Here is a 19,311-nt window from a genome sequence, read left to right on the forward strand (position 1 = left end):
GAAAAAATTTAAAAAACAAAAAAATTGGGAATATGATGAAAAAATTTGAAAAACAAAAAAAATTGAGAATATGATGAAAAAATTTGAAAAACAAAAAAAATTGGGAATATGATGAAAAAATTTAAAAAACAAAAAAATTGGGAATATGATGAAAAAATTTAAAAAACAAAGAAATTGGGAATATTATGAAAAAATTTAAAAAACAAAGAAATTGGGAATATGATGAAAAAATTTAAAAAACAAAAAAATTGGGAATATGATGAAAGAAATGTAAAAAAAAACATGAGAATATGAAAAAATTTTTTAAAAACCTGAATGGAAATATGAAAAAAAATTTTTTAAACAAAACAAAAAATAGGAATATGAAAAGAATTTTTAAAACACAAAAAGAAAAAATGTTTTTAAATAAAAAAATGGCAATATGAAAAAAAAATTTTTTTTTTATTTAATGGGAATATGGTGAAAACAAAACAAAAAATAGAAATATGATGAAAATTAAAAAAAAAAATGGGAATGTGATGAAAAAATCTTTTTAAAAATAAAAAAATATGGAAATATGAAAAAAAAAAAAAAATGGGAATATAATGAAAATTTAAAAAAAAAAAAAATGGAAATATAAAAAAAAATGGGAATATGATGAAAATTAAAAAAAAAAATGGGAATATGATGAAAATTTAAAAAAAAATTGGAATATGATGAAAATTAAAAAAAAAAAATGGAAATATGGAAAAAAAAAATGGGAATATGATAAATTAAAAAAAAAAATGGAAATATGAAAAAAAAAAATGGGAATATGATGAAAATTAAAAAAAAAAAATGGGAATATGATGAAAATTCAAAAAAAAATGGGAATATGATGAAAATTCAAAAAAAAAAAATGGATATATGGAAAAAAAAAATGGGAATATGATGAAAATTTAAAAAAAAATGGAAATATGGAAAAAAAAAATGGGAATATGATGAAAATTCAAAAAAAAAAAATGGAAATATGAAAAAAAAAAAATGGGAATATGATGAAAAAATCTTTAAAAAAAAAAAAAATGGGAATATGATGAAAATTAAAAATAAAAAAAAAAATGGAAATATAAAAAAAAAAATGGAAATATAAAAAAAAAAATGGAAATATAAAAAAAAACAAAAATGGAAATATAAAAAAAAAAAAAAAAAAATGGAAATATGATGAAAATTAAAAAAAAAATATCCTTACTTTGGAACTAATTCAAATTCGGAAACTGTTAAGTAGTTAATAAAATTCTTTGACGAACATTCATCGACATGAGAAATAGAAATAGCAGGTTTTGTTTCTGATGAATTTGACTGAATGTCGAACTGAGGTGACATATCCTGGACTATGCTGGCTTTTACTGACACACTGAAACAAAAAAAAATACATGTTATGATTAAAACTTGCAAATAATATCGTTATTATCGTTTGATGATATTCGTACATTTCTCAACTTTCTTACATTTCCAGGGACCCGTTCAGTCATCCCATTAACATTCAGTCAAGAAAACTTTTGTATGATTAAACCCCACCAGACTTTATAATAATATATAATTACCGGGAAAACTGAAAGACTAAGTTTGATACTTGTGGCATTTTATTTTATCCTTATTCTGTCTTTTGGTTATATGCTTTTATTTCAGTGCTGTTTAAGTGGATTTTGAGTTATCCTTGCCGTTTTGTTCTTTTTCTCTTTCTCCTTTTGTTGATCTGTTTTCCTGCTCAACTGCAAACTATGCTCTTTTATTTTCGCTATGTTTCATAACTGTTTTCACGGAGGATTACAAGGAATATAAGCCCAACACTATTTACCTAGACCCAACTGAAATTAGATAAGAACCTCGATACCCAAGGGTCGAATATCTAAAGGGTATCAGTCAGGTGGCACATCTTCGATGGTACAGTCCCTTACCCTTCAACAAATGCTGGTACATGCACTAACCCTAAGTTCGAGTGCTAGGGCTAAAGTTAATTCTGTGCTCCAAAGCCAGATCTAATATCCCCACAACAGAACACACCAGTAGCATCTTGTGTATATACATGTTACATAGTCCGCTATATTATATATTCAGCATTTAGACACTGTTATGCTACACTTCTAGCAACCTACACCCAGTGGTGCACACCATACAAATAAATATGAGTTGTTTAGAGAAAGACCTTGCTTTCCTTTCTTTGGTTATCCTTTTGGTACAGTTTTTATAGAGATAGTTCTCCTACAAGATAACAGCACCGCACATTTGGTTCTGTTAATTCTAGCTGTTCTCATCTTGAAAGGAATGGTTTTTGCCTTCAACTGCCTTCTATGGTTTGATTGTTTTGTTTTACGGCATATCAACCTTTTTCAGGTTATTCAATGTCAAATCCAGTTACTTTGGAAATAGTATTCATGTTGCATCCAGTTATTTTGTAGAAGGTTTTTATTCTTCAAGTTCTTTTATCTTCAATCGCTAGTTTTTAGTGTTTGGTTTGGTTGTTTTGTAGTGGATTTTATCGTTTTTGATGCCTGCCCTGCAGAACATGAATGAGTTTTGCAATGGGAGAGAGAAAAGGGTTACAGTATTAATGTTTGGTACATTTTACGTTAGGAAACTTGTCAGGAGGTGGGGGAAATAAAAAGAGAAAGGTGAAAAGAAGGAAAAGGGGGTGGGGAAGGTGGGTTGTTGTTTTCCGTTTTTTGGTTTTTGTTTTGCAGAACATAAGTTTTGCAAAAAGAAGTCGAAAAACAAAATGCATCAATGTTAGGTGCATTTCGTCTCAGGAAGCCAATGTCTTCAGACAGCCTGACCTGGTAGCACCAGAACTGCCTTCTATGGACATCCCTGAGGTGTAATGAGATGCCTCATGTAGGTTCGGTCTGTGTCCCTAGAAAGAGCAGGGGAGGAGAAACATCTCAGGATGGAGACAACGACAAAAAGTGGAGGTTTGTTCACATGGAATTGTATGGTAGAAATAATATACGGCACAATCACGTTGACACATCGGTTCTGGTTCAATCACCCAAGTTAAGCAATGTTGAGTCTGGCCAGTACCAGATAGGTCATTTTGGAATACCAGGTGCTGTAAGAGGACGTCTACACTCCTGGCAGTTCGTACACCGCATTTGTTTTAAGCTGTCTTGACCCTGTCCTGCTGCTTGATCAGGCTGGTTAAGACAAAAGTGAGGTTGGCTTTGCACAAACAAACTTCGCATTAAACAAAACTCCAAGTACGAGTCAGCCATCATCCCTAAAATGATCAGATGGTCTTTGTCGTTCAGATGAACTGCTACTACAATGTAGTCCGGGGATTAGTTATAAAAATTTTCTGTTTACACATTTAAAATTAACTTTGTAATGAAACAGGTGGAAACAATTCAAAAATTGAAGTGAAACGAATGTAAAAGTTATGAAACCATTTTACCTTTCTGCATCAGCAACATCAGCTTGGGTTGGAACATTCTTCGGTAAATGTGGTACAATATTTTCTTTGGCATAATTTGCTGTTTCAAGAGTCGACTGCAGTTTGCTTTTTATGATCTGGAAAAGTAAATAAAAAAGTTTTTTTTAACAGATTAAATCAAGATATTTTCCCAACATTATTTGGCCCCTATCAAAAATAAAATTAGACACACGGTCAGGTGTGTCCTACAAAAAATACCTGAGCAACCCTGTTTCCATTTCTCAGTAGGGGCATGTCAGGTGATTAACAATAAACTAAGAGAAATGGTGGACCACCTAGCACTAACCCAAACCATGCTTCAGATCAATAGCAATGAAAGCCACCATCAGACGAATTTACATAAAATATAAAAAGTTGTCTACTATTTGGTCAAACAAATCTCAGAAACTACACCAGATACACATTAAAAACATTTTCCAATCCAGCATGAGCTATGTTAAATTAGGGTAAAAAATTTATCTCAGTAACGTTTTATAAAGGACTTTCACAATTAGAAATTGTTGGAGGTCAATTGTAAAGTTGGGGCTGCTAAATCAAGAGGTCTCAAACGTTATCTTGTCTCTCCAGAAGTCTCGGACGTGACCTCGTCTATCCACAGATCTCGGACGTGACCTCGTCTATCCACAGATCTCGGACGTGACCTCGTCTATCCACAGATCTCGGACGTGACCTCGTCTATCCACAGATCTCGGACGTGACCTCGTCTATCCACAGATCTCGGACGTGACCTCGTCTATCCACAGATCTCGGACGTGACCTCGTCTATCCACAGATCTCGGACGTGACCTCGTCTATCCACAGATCTCGGACGTGACCTCGTCTATCCACAGATCTCGGACGTGACCTCGTCTATCCACAGATCTCGGACGTGACCTCGTCTATCCACAGATCTCGGACGTGACCTCGTCTATCCACAGATCTCGGACGTGACCTCGTCTATCCACAGATCTCGGACGTGACCTCGTCTATCCACAGATCTCGGACGTGACCTCGTCTCTCCACAGATCTCGGACGTGACCTCGTCTCTCCACAGATCTCGGACGTGACCTCGTCTCTCCACAGATCTCGGACGTGACCTCGTCTCTCCACAGATCTCGGACGTGACCTCGTCTCTCCACAGATCTCGGACGTGACCTCGTCTCTCCACAGATCTCGGACGTGACCTCGTCTCTCCACAGATCTCGGACGTGACCTCGTCTCTCCACAGATCTCAAACGTGACCTCGTCTCTCCACAGATCTCAAACGTGACCTCGTCTCTCCACAGATCTCAAACGTGACCTTGTCTCTCCAAATCTCAAACGTGACCTCGTCTCTCCAAATCTCAAACGTGACCTTTTCTCTCCACAGATCTCAAACGTGACCTTGTCTCTCCAGAGATCTTTCTCTTTTTTTTTTTGCCGGTGATGTCACTTCACATGCACACATCCACGCTATGTTACAAGCATTTGATAAAGCCAAACTTTTTACAAAGAATTTTGCATCGAATTTTACTCTTTGTGATCAGAACTGTTTACCTCTCAAATTTTCTTCTACGACTAACCACTCTGAGCGACCTCCATGTTCAAGATGTTGCCAAACTTATCAAGAACCTGCAGCAAGACAACTAGTCTAACAACATTCAACTAGAGTGAACTATCTCTTATCCTTACAAAGCTGTTCAATCGTTTTTTAAGCAAGAAATGCTTCCGATCACGTTGGAAAACTGTCAACCTGCCTAGTATTCAAAAATATTGGAGATTGGTCTTCTGCATCTCAGTACAGACCAATCAATCTCCTGTGCGTCATCAGAAAGTCGTTTGAATATGTGTCAAATCAAGAAGTTGTCAACTACTTCAGCAAAAAGAAATTAACAATATTAATTTTATCCTGCAAGATCAACAACTGATGTGCTGACTGTAATATCACACAGGATCAATGCATCTATTAGAGGAGGATATGGTTCTAGAGCAATAGCTCTTGACATATGAAAGGCGTTAGATAGGATTTGGCAGAAATTTTTACTTCATACACTTTTAGAATATCAGGAAGTTTATTCAAAACCACCAAATCCTTTTTCTCTGATAAAGTAATTGAAGTAATCATTGTTAAACAAAAATCTGCACACACTATCAAGGCCGATGTGCCTCAAGGATTCATTTCACATGTAATTATCTTCCTGATATTGATTAATGATTTCCCAAATCACATTTAAAAGTCATTCATTGAAATTTATGTAGACAATTGGTGTCATCAAACTACGGCCCGCAGGCCAAATTAGGCCCACGATATCAGTTCATACACCCACCAATGATACTTGAATTTGCTTGATAAAATGTATGGAACACAAAACTTTGTGATAAAATTTCAATTTGAATATTATGTTTAAAATATTAGGAAATTTTCATGCTTGCGGAGACTTTCTGATTGCTTTGTTCTTTAAATTCGGCATTTCATTTCTCCCAGTTTTCCCCTACCTTTGGTGAGCCATAGCTTCACCAGTGATCTCTAAATCCTCTGCTTTTCTTGTGTTTTAACAGGATTTTGATTACGTTTCTAATTCAATGTCTTTTTCATTTTCAGACTATTTTCTCCACCCTTCATTATGGTAACTAAAAAAAGATCCACAAATCTAACCTTTTTTGCTGCTTAGTTTGTAAGATTCGCATATGTGTGCACATTATGTCTGATGTAACTATCTTTTGCTGTTGCTGCTTTCCTTGATAACTTTTTTGTAAATAAAAATGTTAGTTGCTTTCGTCTTTGTTTATTGTCCGTGCATCACCCATGATTAACATGGAATGCTAAACTTAGTTTTGCGTCTTTTTTCCCAGAGCTTCTGTTCTGGCTTTCAAGTATTGAACAGAATGATTATGCAGCTCGCGTTCGTCAGTCTTTCAGTTGTCCGGCCTGCAGTAAAAAAGTTTGGTGACCGTATGTTACGTTGTGGGGGTGGGGGAGAATGTCTATATGACCGAGTGTATATTGGTACCAAATTAATGTACGTGTGCATACAGTTAAATCGTACGTGTGTTTACACGTGTTTGCGTTTGTGATATTTTGCGTCACGGAGAGGTTCTATATATGTGTATATAATTGAATTGTACTGTGTTTAATGTCCATACATGGCACTACTAAATGTCTGTGTATTCTTATAAACGGACCATATGTTTGCATGTATGTTGTGTAACAGACTGTCCTCTAATCCTTAGTGTCTATTTTAGCCCGTGATTCGTCTAAGTGTTGGTGTATGCATGTCAAAACATATAACATAGCATTTACAGTGACGACATACCTGTTTCTGCTGTTGACCACTTCTGTCTTTTGGTCCTGGGAGAACTGCGGCAATGGGATAGGGATTGGAGCTTAGTTGACAAAGTGGGACCTATTAGATTGGAGACCCATTTTTGGACCATATCCAAGAGGGAGAGGCTAGTGGTAGACGCACCAGCCCAGATGTGGCAAGAATACTCCATGCACAGACGAATGGTGGCTTTGTAGAGGTACAAGATACTCTCAGGTGTAAGTAGTTTTCTAGCAGGATAAAGGGAGCCAACCTTCCTTCGCAATGTCCTCCATGTATTTGTTCCAGTTCATATTTCCTGTGAATGCTAAGCCAAGGAGTTTGAAGGAATAATTCTCAGGTATCCCTGTGTACGTTTCACAAATATTTTAATGGAATGAATGCATTGCACTTGTGCCTCCTCGACGTACAAATCCCCGACAAATCTACTTAGCAACAAAATCACACCTCTTCACTGTTGAGGTCCCTAAATGCCAGAAACCTTTCTACTTCACTCGAACAGCTAGACTTTGGAATTCTCTTCCTGCTACCTGCTTCTCAAACTATACTGATATGCAGAAGTTCAAATGTAACGTAAACAAACATCCTTACCCTTCTCATTTCTAATTTCCCAATTAGTGGCCCCCTTGCGTCCAAGTCGCAATATGCCTTGTTAGGGGTGAAGATGAGTAAAATAATAATTCTGAATTATTTTCAATTTTTTTAAAATTGAACTCTTTTCATTTTCAACTTTTTATTTTTTTCCTTTTTTACTTGGGGGCATCGCTTATCGAGGTCTGGGAGCCACTTGAGGATAAGGGTTAATGAGTGTTAGGTAAACAATGAGAAAATACTGTGACGATCAGATATGGTGGAACTTGGATATGGTTTAACTATATAAAAGCACGGCTCAACAAGAACTTATTTTTACATTAGACTTGAAAACAGCCACATTATAGTCAGCTGGGAAGCAATCCCATGGTATTGTGTTTCAGAGACAGTTCTAAGAAAGAAACTCTGCTCATGGAATTTTCGTTTAGTTTATGAACAGATAGAGAGTGAGAGAAATTGTTGACAGTTGTTGTAGGTAGATGAGTATTTGCTGCGAAAGATTTACAGGGAGGAGAGGAACCATAGATTGAAGCTCAGTCGAGCACCAATCATAAACGTAACAATGGAGCAGAAATAGACTTGTTAATGGTGAAAAGATAGAAGTTCAAAAAACTAAAACGATTTACAAAAAAAAGAAAGAAAAAATGAAGATGCATTCTGGTGGATTTAATTTCGTAATTAAATTTTTTTTAAATAGGATCTTTTTTTTTTTAAGTATTTTAAATTCTTGCACATTTTTGTTCCAATAAACAATTAACAAATTTTTAAGTCAAAATTGAAAAATAAAAAAAATGAAACTCACCTTTGCTTTGTCGAGCAGGTTTTTCTGTTCTTCAAGTTTATTTCGGATGAGAGACAAGTTTAGTTTTAAGTCAGACATTTGTGAAAAGAGGCTTTCGATTCGCATCTCTGACAATTCAGAACCCGAATTCTTTTTCATGGCCATAGAAAGACAAAGCACTTGTAGTTTTTTGTCAAAATATGAGTAAAGATCGTACAAAGACGATTTGGATTCCATTTTCAATTCTGAAACGAGAAAAAAAAGGATGTTAATAAACAGAAAAAAAATATCTGGCAGACAATGACAAAATAAAGTAAAAATGATGTGGGTTTTTTTTCATGTACCTATGCGGCACTGTTTATTAAGGTCGAAATGCTACTCAAGGTTAAGGGTTATTGAGTGTCTGGCAGCGAATGAGAATACAGTGAAGACTGAAAACGATTGTTTTACTGTAAAAAAAAAAATCATTTAAAAAAAATTTTCTTTTCATTTGGCTTTTTTAAATATTCCCCAAATCTGAAAAAAAAAGTCAAAATATCAGATATGAATCAGTAGGAGCAGTTGTCGTACATTTGTCGTACATAAATAATAAAACTGGAAATGGAGATTAATTTCCCATCCTGCCTGGGCCTGCGTGGAAGAGAAAGAAAACAAAAGAAACTTGGATGATGTAAAAAAACGAAAAGTAAAAAAAAAAAAATGTTTAATTAATAAAATATCAATCTTTATAGAAACAGAAACCTTCTTTAATGAATTTCATCTAAATTTATTATTTACAATTATACTTGCAACAATTGAGTTTCATTTATTGTATTTATTTGCACCCCCCCCCACACACACACACACAAGAGTAGAGTTCCTCGCAAAGTCAGCTTTTAAAAATTGACTCGGTCTAAATCAGTGTTTCTAAATACTGGTCCTCAGTACCACAAGTGGGTCTAAGGAATTTGAAGTGAGCCTGGAGTGGATCCCCAACCTTACAATTATTTCTAAATATCAGATGAGAATCGGCAGGAGCAGTTGTCATACATTTGTTGTGCCTCAATTTGTCATACATAAATTAATAAAACTGGAAATTGAGATGAATTTCCCAACTTTTAAAGTTAAAAAAAAAAAAATGTTTAATTAATGAAGTATCAACGTTTACAGAAACAGAAACCTTAAATTGCATCTAAATTTATTATTTACAATTATATTTGCAGTAATTGAGTTTCATTTATTGTTTTATTTATTCATCATGGAAAAATTAATATTTTCAGTTTTCAGAGAGAACTGTCATAAGAGGAAAAAGGAAGGCAAAAAAAAGAGGAAAAGAGAACGTGAGAGATAAGGTGAAAGAAATATAATTCAATCAAATGGTGACAAACAAAATGGAGTGCTAAGGGTCTACTTTTTACAGGGTTCATACAGATTTTCAATGTCCATTTTTAAGAACATTTTAAAGTTTTTCAAGGCCTTCTCCAGACAAAATTCAAGTTTTCAAAACAAAATTTGATGTATGAACAATGATATGATAAACCAAAAGACTAACTGACGACAGATTGATTTATCTTTTTATTTTATGAAGTAGTTTTAAAGGCCATACAGTTATTTACAAAAACGCACGAAAAAACTTGTTAACTATGAACAGCTTAAGCTCACCATTACACTATTGTCTACTTTTTCATTCGGTGATTTTGAATCATTTTTAGTTCATATTTACAATTCCTGACCCACTTAGATTTGATCAACCAAGCGTGATTAAATATTGTTGCTTCCCTCATTGTAAATTGGTCAACACTGTTTTTTTTTTTACTTTGGAATCTACCTTCAGCTACATATGTAAAGTATATGGATGACATCGGATAGTTTTGTGATAAAGGGACATAACTCTTGTATTGACAATATTGGAAATAATATGATGCAATTTCAGAAGAATGTATTTCGATTTTGATTTTATTTTTAATATTTAAAAATATTTTCATAGTATTTATTTTAATTTTATTTCTAATATTTAAAAAAAAAATTTAATATTTATTTCGATTTTATTTTTAACTAGTGGGGGTACCTGGCGTTGCCCGGGTGTCTGTAGGTGTGTTTGGTGTTAAATAAAAAAGAAACCGGGGGGGGGGGGGGTAAAAGTTGGTAGGATCGAACCGGAAGCCCTGAGGCGAAGTTTGAAAATAAAATCGGCCAGCCAGAATGAGTTACTGAAAGATGTTTGAATTTATTTAAGTAAGAACCAAATTGACAGGTGCATGCCTGGAAGTCGTCAAGCGTTACGACGACGACAATGACCAGGTTTGTTTGTTATAAGCGAAGTAAAAAAAGAAAACAACGTTAAAACTTAAGCGTGAAAAAAATAAACACAAAAGAAACTAACATAAGGCAACGTAATGTACTTGCAATAACCCTCATCCCTGAGTGGCTTCCGGGCCTTGATAAATGGTGATCACTGTGTAAAAAAAAGAAAAAAAAAAAAAAACGATGAAAACAGAAAAACGAACACATGAAAAATGCCTTAAATAAGCCTGTTTCGATATTAAAATTTAAAAAATTGGTGGGTACCCGGGTGTTTTTGGGGTGTGTGGTCGGGGGTGGATAAGCGAAGTAAAAAAAAAAAAACAGAAAAACGAACGTTACGTGAAAAATGGCTTAAATAACACTGGTTCAATATTTAAATTTTAAAAATTGAAAAAAAAAAAAAAAAAAAAAAAAAAAAAAAAAAAAGAAAAAAGAAGACATCTCACACCATGATTCGAACCCAAAACATTTAGATAATGAACCAACGCGCTAATCGACTGAGCTAACGCGACGTACATGAAATTTGTTCAGTTTTTCAACTATTTAAAGTAAATCAGGTCATGACGTAACCTGGCGCATGCGTAGAACCGCTCGTCGTCACGAGAAGACCGTTTTTGTTGACCCCCCCCCTGTCAAAAATTGTTGATTTCGGCATGAAAAAATGAACGTTTTTGGCCAATTTTTCAAGCGAAGGATGGGGCTCAGATATGATACCGAGTTTGTGAATTTTCGTCGTGTCTGTCGAAAGTTTTTAGCAGACACACAAATATACACACATACATACATTTTCGCTTTTATGTATATAGATATTTAAACACAAATTTTTACTGGACATCAAGAATATGATTTTCAAGACCTTTTCAAAAGATTTTTCATATTTTCAAGGCCTTTTCAAGCTAATAATAGAAATAAAACCTTTTCAAGATAAAGCCTGTTTTATTATCAAAAAATAAAATAAAAACATTTTGGACCAAAACACAATTCACAAACATGGGAGATTTTGTGTTACTTGGTGTATCAGTGTTGTGAGGTTTTAGAATGGTTTTTAGATCTTGAGCACGGCAACCAGTTCGCTGGGTGTTAACCACAGTTACACAATAGACACACACTCCCTTTAGATCAAGGGTCTGATACAATGTCAGCCACATCTGCTTGTAGCTCTTCACGTTCTGTTGTTATCATTACTAGCAGGATCGTTATGCTGGAATTTAATGTTAGTATAAAACAAGCAACAGACATTTTTTTTGTTTTATCAAAATAGAAATTTGTTTAAACATTTAAAGAGCATTTTCTTTAACTCAGAGTTGAGGCCTGCGGCCCATCTTATTCTGGGTCCCAATTTTAACTGTTTCATATCTCTCTTCTTTTTGTTTTTTATTAGGGAAAGTTGTGAAGCAACTGAAATTGAGAGTGATAGAAAGAAAGAGAAAGAAAAAGAAACATTAAAAAGAAAAAAAACACTGAAATGTTATTTTGTTTTTAAAATTTTGGTGTCAATTAAGTTTGACCTTTTCGATCCTGATTGCACTGAAAAAGGTGTACAACAATGCCCACCACTTATAACAAAAATTACATTGCTTAATATTTGGAAAACTACTTATTTGCGGAAAATTTAAATGCAATATTCGTTTTCAGCATACCTGAAAACCTCAGAAGTCATCATTTTAAAGTAAAATATTAATGTGGAAAGTATAATTTGGCAAAAATGGACAAATATGGCCGCAGTGTTATATTACTATATGAAACATGTTGAAAAGTATCTTTTCAATAACATAAAAACTAATTACCGGCCCTAATTTTAAATGTGATATTCGTTTTTAGCACAACAGCTAATGCGTCACTTTTTTTTTCACTTTCTTTTCTTCCTTCGCGGTACGGGTTCAAGCCTGTCTGCCTTGTAAGCGCCAGAAAAAAAGTGATAGTACTGCCTACTACTTTTTTTTTTTTTTTGCTAAACGCACACACCTGGCACCCAGGCTAATATATATATATATATATATATAGTATGCTCAGTAAAAATGGCAAAAGTGAATAGGTAAAAATGGCACTTTCACAACAAAAAATTAGGACCGTTTGAGAAATGTGAGCTAAGCTCCCATTCCCCTAGTTTAAAATAGGAGTAAATCCCTTAGCTTGACTTTGGAAAAAGTCCGTTTGGTTAGGTTCAAATTCTGTAGAAGCATCGTAAAAAGAAAATTATAACGTTTTATTTAATAATTATTGTATAACATTTATCTATAAATATAAAAGCGAAAATGTATGTGTTTGTTTGTCTCGCAAAAACTTTCCACACGGGTCACGGATTTTCGCCAGATCGGTATCATTTTAAACTTCCAACCTTCGCCCGACAAATATCGAAAAATTGGCCAAAAACGTTAATTTATTCACCCTGAAATCATCACTTTTCTACAGGGGGGGGGGGAGTCAGCAAAAACCCTCCTCTTATGACGAGTTAGCTTCTACGCATGCGTCATACGACGTCGTAACCTGATTTACTTTAAATATTTGAAAAAGCGACACAATTCCGGCGACGTCGTCTAAGCTCAGTTACTTAGAGCGCTGCCTCATTATATAAATGTTTTGGGTTCGAATCGTGGTGTGAGATGTCTTTCTTTTTTTTTTCCTCGATTTTTTAAATTTTAATATTGAAGCAGGGTTATTTAAGCCATTTTTCACGTGTTTTTTTGGGGGGGGGGAGGGGGTTATTTTTCACGTTTGTTTTTCTGTTTTTGGGGTTTTTTACTTCACTTATTCTTAGGTTTTCATTAACACCCCCCACCCCGCCTGACCACACACACACCCAAAAACACCCGGGCAACGCCGGGTACCCGCTGCTAATATATAATAATTTGAAAAAAGTCTAAATAAAATTTTACCGCTACCATATTTACCTAAATTCAATTTATTTTATTGAATCTTAATCTTAAACACTCAAGTAGGCATTCATGTTTTCTCCAGTAGGCATTCAATTTTGCACTGACATAGCAAAGTACTCATTATACATATATACTAGAAAAAGTACCCGTCGTTGACTGGGTTCAAAAACAGCCTACAGAAAATGGACTCTGATTTATGAAAGTACTAGCGAGGGGTACCCGGCGTTGCCCGGGTGTTTGGAGGTGTGTGTGGAAACTCCGGGGGTGGAGATGGGGGGGTTAAAAAAAAAAGTAAGTATGAGGATCGAACCCGAACCGTTGAGGCAAAGTTGTAAATTAAAGTGTGAAAAAAAAAAGTGTGATGTTAACCATTGCCCCACCGCGATATGCTAACGGAAACACGTTTGAATTTATTTAATTAGTTGAATTTAGCAGATGCCCGTTTTAATGAGTTAATGAGGTCAGGTTTGACTGCGGGATAGTATTTACTGCTGAATGCTTTTTGTTTTTTCCCCCAACATGTTATAGGAAAAAGACTAACCCACATGCGGTGAGCGACAAATGTTGAATATTTATCTTCCCGAAATCGAGCAAATTAAATAGACAGGCAAGCTTCGTTGTTAACTCTGAGATATTACGATTTATATGTGATATAAAAAGTTTTTAAAAGTTGTGAAGCGACCGACTGCTTCTCTGAAAAAAGCCTTTGGTAGACATACAGAAAAAGCGAACACACATACATACATTTTCACTTTTATATTTATAGATGATAGGTTATGAAAAGGAAGGGTTGTAAAGAGATAGGTTCGAATTTGGGGGTATCAAAACCAAAGCAAAATATGATGAAAGTAAAAATAAAATAGATAAACCCCATAATTTATTATACCATACCTGTTCACACTGAAACACTTATCACAATATTCTGTGGATCTATATTAAAAAAACCTTGTTAAACTTTGTGACATATTTCCATTCTATGGAGGTCAGGCGCGCACGAACACCCCATAATTTTATTATACCATATTTCTTCAAACTGAAACATAATTATCAAAGTATACTTACGCAGATAGATATGAAAAGTCTTTATTAAAGTTTGTGCCTATTTCCATTCTATGGAGGCTAGGCGCGAACACAGACCCCACAATTTTATTATACCATCCCTATTTAAGTTAAAACATACTTATCAAAGTATTATTATATACATCTATATCAAAAACACTTGTAAACGTTTTTTTTTAATTTTTTATTTCCATACTTTGTGGACCAGGCACGTACGCAGACCCAACAATTTTAATGAATCATCATTATGCTAGATCAAACATACCCATTCCTGTGTTTCGATGCATCTTCTATCATTATATGATCAGTTTTCTATAATAGTCAACCATATAGGAGCCTATTCGTGACCAGACACACACACAGACGTTCAGCTTTATATTATAAGATGCATACACACATATATATATATATATAGATATATATATATGTATATATATATATATAAACCCATTACTTATTTACTTACCTGGAATTTGTAAATAAAAAATAGACATAAAATCAATATTATTGTGCCCCCTTGACATACATATCCCTGACAAATCCGCTTAGCAACAAAATCTCACCTCTTCACTGTTGAGGTCCCTAAATGCCAGAAAGATTTTTACTCTAATAATTTCTTCCTTCAAATAGCTAGACTTTGGAGTTCTCTTCCTACTACCTGCTTTCCTGACTGTACTGACACGCAGAAGTTCAAATGTAATGTAAACCAGCATCTTGTTTACCATTCCTAAGCACGGTCCCAAATAGTAGCCCCTTATGTCCAAGTGGCGATGTGCCTTGAACGTAAGTAAAAGAAAATGTTTATGAAATTTAAAAAGAAAAAAAAAAAACATTTTTTCTCAATAATATATATCATAATTAGTTAAATTACAACAACAAAAAAACAGACTTCTAAAAAATAATTAATTTTTAAAACATTTAAATAAAATAAAATCTCAATATTCCGCGATATGAAGTTTTAAACAGATTTTTGAGTAAAGTTTTGCAATTTTTAAAAAATATTTTTATAGAATATAAAAAATGAATACTGGCAATTATAAAATAGCAAATTTAACTACAACTTAAAATTATTTTAATTATCAACAGAGGTTTATTCCTAGCGGGAGGGGGGTGAGGGGGTCAATTTGATTTTAGCACAAATTTTCAAAAAAAAAAAAAAAAAAAAAAAAATGTACAGAGGTCTCTAATTAATAAAATTAAACAATAAACAAAAAAAAAAAACCCCCAAAAACCGCTGCTTCCCTGGTTCAATTAAAGCAACTAGTGGTTGCTGTAAAAAGTATGCCCAAAATGATGATGTAGCTGATAATGCGTAAAATGTTGGTGAATTTAAACAACATTTTGGATATTCCTACTGGCCCAGTAATAACGGCAACACTTTATTGGGTGAATTTCGATCAGTATTTGGATTATTTTTAAAAGGATATTTCTGCTTTATTTTTTATTATTTTTGAAAGGATACTTCGAACCGTGCTGAAATGATAACATTATTTAGAAACATATTCTTTACTGTGAGAAAAATAAGTTAAACAACTTGAGAAGGTTGGAGGTCAGAGGAGAGTCAGATTCTCTTTTAACTTTGCAAGACCTGGTGATGTTTTGGCTCTAGCTTATACCTGCTGCTGGCTGGAAGTGATTTGCATATGTGACAGTTGTTACTTAAGAGCATTGCTTCCTTTCTGCGAGAGTTTTTTTTTTTTTTTTGAGTGGCAGTCTTTGAGTTGAATCTTTGAATGGGTCCGTTTGGGGCGTCTCGTTTGCCTTAAATACCTTGGCGTACTTCTGTTAACTACACACCGAACTATTTGGGTGGGTAAAGTGCTCCTCCTTCTGTGGCTTACTTCAGAGACACTTTGAGAAGTTCTGATGAGAAGTTTTGAGAAGTTACTTCTAGAGAACCTTCATATTTGTTACCTTCTCTAGAGTTCTGGTGTACAGGTTTATGATTTATAGTCTTCGATTTCTTGATTCTTGACAGAGCGGGGGGGGGGGTCGCGATTTAAGAATATTTCGCAACCTTAACACCAGATCCAACTTTCAATCATCCACTACTTTGGTGTCAGAGAATTTTCAACGTTATACAGGCGGTGGAGGGGGGGGGTTAACTAATCTGTACTTTTTATCTAACAATTTAATAAGGTACTGTAAAAAAATGTGAAAATCCTAGTTTTTTTTCAAGCTTCGCACTTCTATCGTTTCTGCGAGCTCGTAAAGATGACGTGTTGAGGGGAAATTAGTATAATTGAAGGTTTATTCCGACTGGCTTCTTTGGAAATGAGATTTTTTTAAATGTTTTAAGTCAAACGTCAACATTAATTTGGTAAAACTAGAGAATGTTCTGTTTTGGGGTTGTTTTGAAAACGGAACGGAAATTTAAATTTCATTCCATTTTAGTCTTTTTTTTTTTTTTTTTTTTTCAAATTGCAAATCCGTCAATACAATAAAAATAATTGAAAATTACTTTTAAAATAATTTTAAATACCGAATATATGTCAGCTTATGTCACGGTAACATATATTGAGCGAGTTTCTAACAGTATTTTGTCTAGTTTTTTTATTTTTAACCCCTTTTTCCAAACTTACAGTGTTCAACAGACAGTCTGGCGCCATTTGTAATTTTCAAATACATCGGTAAACACTGTTTTTCGAGCTGAATAAATATTTTACATTAAATAAAAACACTAAAAACATATCCAGTTAGGTAGAAAAGTAATTTATCTTGCCTTTGATAACATTTATTTGTTATATATTTGGGGGGGGGGTGACAACTTTTCGAATCTATGTGTATAGTAAAACGACGCCAAATCATTTAATAAAAAATGTTTTCTAATGTTGTTTCATTTTAATTTTTAAACTCTTTTACCATAATTACGCCATTTTCAATAGCCAATCAAACGACATTCGTGCAGACGGTGTACTGTCACCTATGTCCCCGTATATTACTCATATTTTCGTTCCTCTAAAACTGCAATTTGTATATATGTGTTCTGAAATAATACCGCATTCCTTTCAGGGTAGCCATTTCATATGCCCACAAAAAAATGATTTTTTATTATTGTGGGAATCTCCAAGTTGGATCGGGCGAAAAACGACCCAATGCGTAAGGAGATCCACCGTCTGCACTGCGCATTTGTGCATGCATCATCTCCACGAGAAACCATTCTTAACATTTCAGTACGAATTTGCACCTCATTTGTTTTGATAGCACTCCTGACAATATGAGATTGTCTTCTCTGGTGTTTTCATTTCTTTTTCGAAAGAGCATAAATTAATTCCCATGCTTGCCGTTATCTTTTTATTTTAATTTCATTTATTTTTTTGTTGTTGGGAGTTTGAAGCTAAATTTGTTTTGATTTTTTCGTTCAATTTCTTCCCATTCGAAAGTCGTCGTCTGTTTCCATTTCGATAGTGCTTTGTCATTGGCTGATCAAACGCTCATTGAAGTAAACAAATAAATAAACAAATAAATAAATGAACAGAAAAAAAGGTATTATTATACAAACACCGTGACAGCGTTAGGGTTAGGGTTAAGGTTAGGGTTAGGGTTAGGGTTAATTCGCTGTCACGGTGTTTGTATAATAATACCGAAAAAAATACCTCCTACCATCACCCCCCCCCAAAAAAAAATTACATAAAAAAAAAAACAAAGAAAATAAAAAGTCGATTTAGCGTTTCAACATTTGAACAACAACGCCCGACTTAATCCGATGTCCAACGCCCGACTTAATTCAGTCGCGCCCGATCCATGATTGACGGGAAATTCCGAGGAGTAAACCCCGGTAAAACTTGCGGAAAATGTGCTGTTTTACGGTTCTTGTAAAAATGGAACGGAAATTTAAATTTCGTCCCGTTTTAAATTCGGTACATTTTTACATTACGTCCAACTCATCGTTCACATTCGACATGTCAACTTTATAGGTTTTCGCGTATGCTGACAGTTAAGGTGTCTATTCAGAAAGCCGTTCTTAACATGGAGAAGTTGTGGATGTTTATTCGTTGTAAGCATACCCGAAAACTTATAAAAGTCGACATCTCCGATGTGAACGGAACAGCGAGTTGGACTTGTGTAAACCAAATTGAATTTTTTCGTTTAAAAATTAAATTATTTCGTTTTTGGTAATCAAATTGTATGGTTAATTTTTACGACGTGCCCCAGCGTATTATAAACATCCCATGTTAAGAACGGCTTTATGAATACGCCCCCTCCAACCTCCCCATGTTAAGAACGGCTTTCGAGGTGGGGGAGGTGTTTATTCCGAAATCCGCTCTTAACATGAGGAAGTTAGGGTGTTTATAATACGCTGGGGTACGTCGTAAAAATTAATCAATGTTATTTTTATATATAAAAAAAATCTTCCTTTTTTTTTTTTTATATATAAACATAAAAAGTACGATTGTTGAATGTTATTGTTTTGATTACTTTCGTTTTTGGAGAGCACAAAAAAAAAAATATTAAAACGGAGAAAATTTAAATTTCCGTTTCATTTTTACAACAACCGCATTCTCCGCAAGTTTTACCAACGTGATCGTTTTAAAACCAGGGTTTGTATTACTGTACACAGATTCGAAAAAGTTGTCAAAAAACAAATATATAACAAATAAATGTTATCAAAGGCAAGAGAAGTTACTTTTCTACCAAATTGGATATATTTTTTGTGTTTTTATTCAATGTAACATGTTTATTCAGCTCGAAAAACATAGTGTTTACCGATGTATAGGAAAATTCAAGATGGCGTCTGATTCTCTCTTTAACACGGTAAGTTTGGGAAAAGGTGTTACAAATAATAAACTAGACAAAATACTATTAAAAACCCACCGAATATATGTCAAACTATGTTACGGTAACATATATTGAGCGAGTTTCTAACAGTATTTTGTCTGGTTTATTATTTATAATACCTTTTCCCGAACTTACCGTGTTAAAGAGAGCGTCCGGCGCCATTTTGAATTTTCCAATACATCGGTAAACACTGTATGCTTTTCGAGCTGAATAAAC

At 34.2% G+C, this 19,311-nt stretch overlaps 1 protein-coding gene across 2 annotated transcripts in view; it reads right to left on the reverse strand.

The window, feature by feature from the left end:
• The window catches only part of LOC145291922 (SKA complex subunit 1-like), a 90,667-nt gene that overhangs the window by 71,053 nt on the left and 303 nt on the right, over positions 1 to 19,311 (reverse strand). Inside the window, exons 1-3 of one of the 2 annotated variants that reach the window (XM_080137772.1) lie at positions 8,120 to 8,377; positions 3,407 to 3,522; positions 1,208 to 1,372 (exon numbers count right to left, since the gene is read on the reverse strand). In XM_080137772.1, coding sequence (XP_079993898.1) covers positions 1,208 to 1,372; positions 3,407 to 3,522; positions 8,120 to 8,335 — 497 coding nt within the window. In that variant the 5' untranslated portion in view covers positions 8,336 to 8,377. Of the gene's footprint in view, positions 1 to 1,207; positions 1,373 to 3,406; positions 3,523 to 8,119; positions 8,378 to 19,311 lie in introns of those variants that run through there. The other variant, XM_080137773.1, reaches the window with a different exon arrangement.

This window comes from Euprymna scolopes, chromosome 13 (genome assembly GCF_053919585.1).
Source record: "Euprymna scolopes isolate OS-2025 chromosome 13, ASM5391958v1, whole genome shotgun sequence".
In the NCBI taxonomy this organism is placed as follows: domain Eukaryota; kingdom Metazoa; phylum Mollusca; class Cephalopoda; order Sepiida; family Sepiolidae; genus Euprymna; species Euprymna scolopes.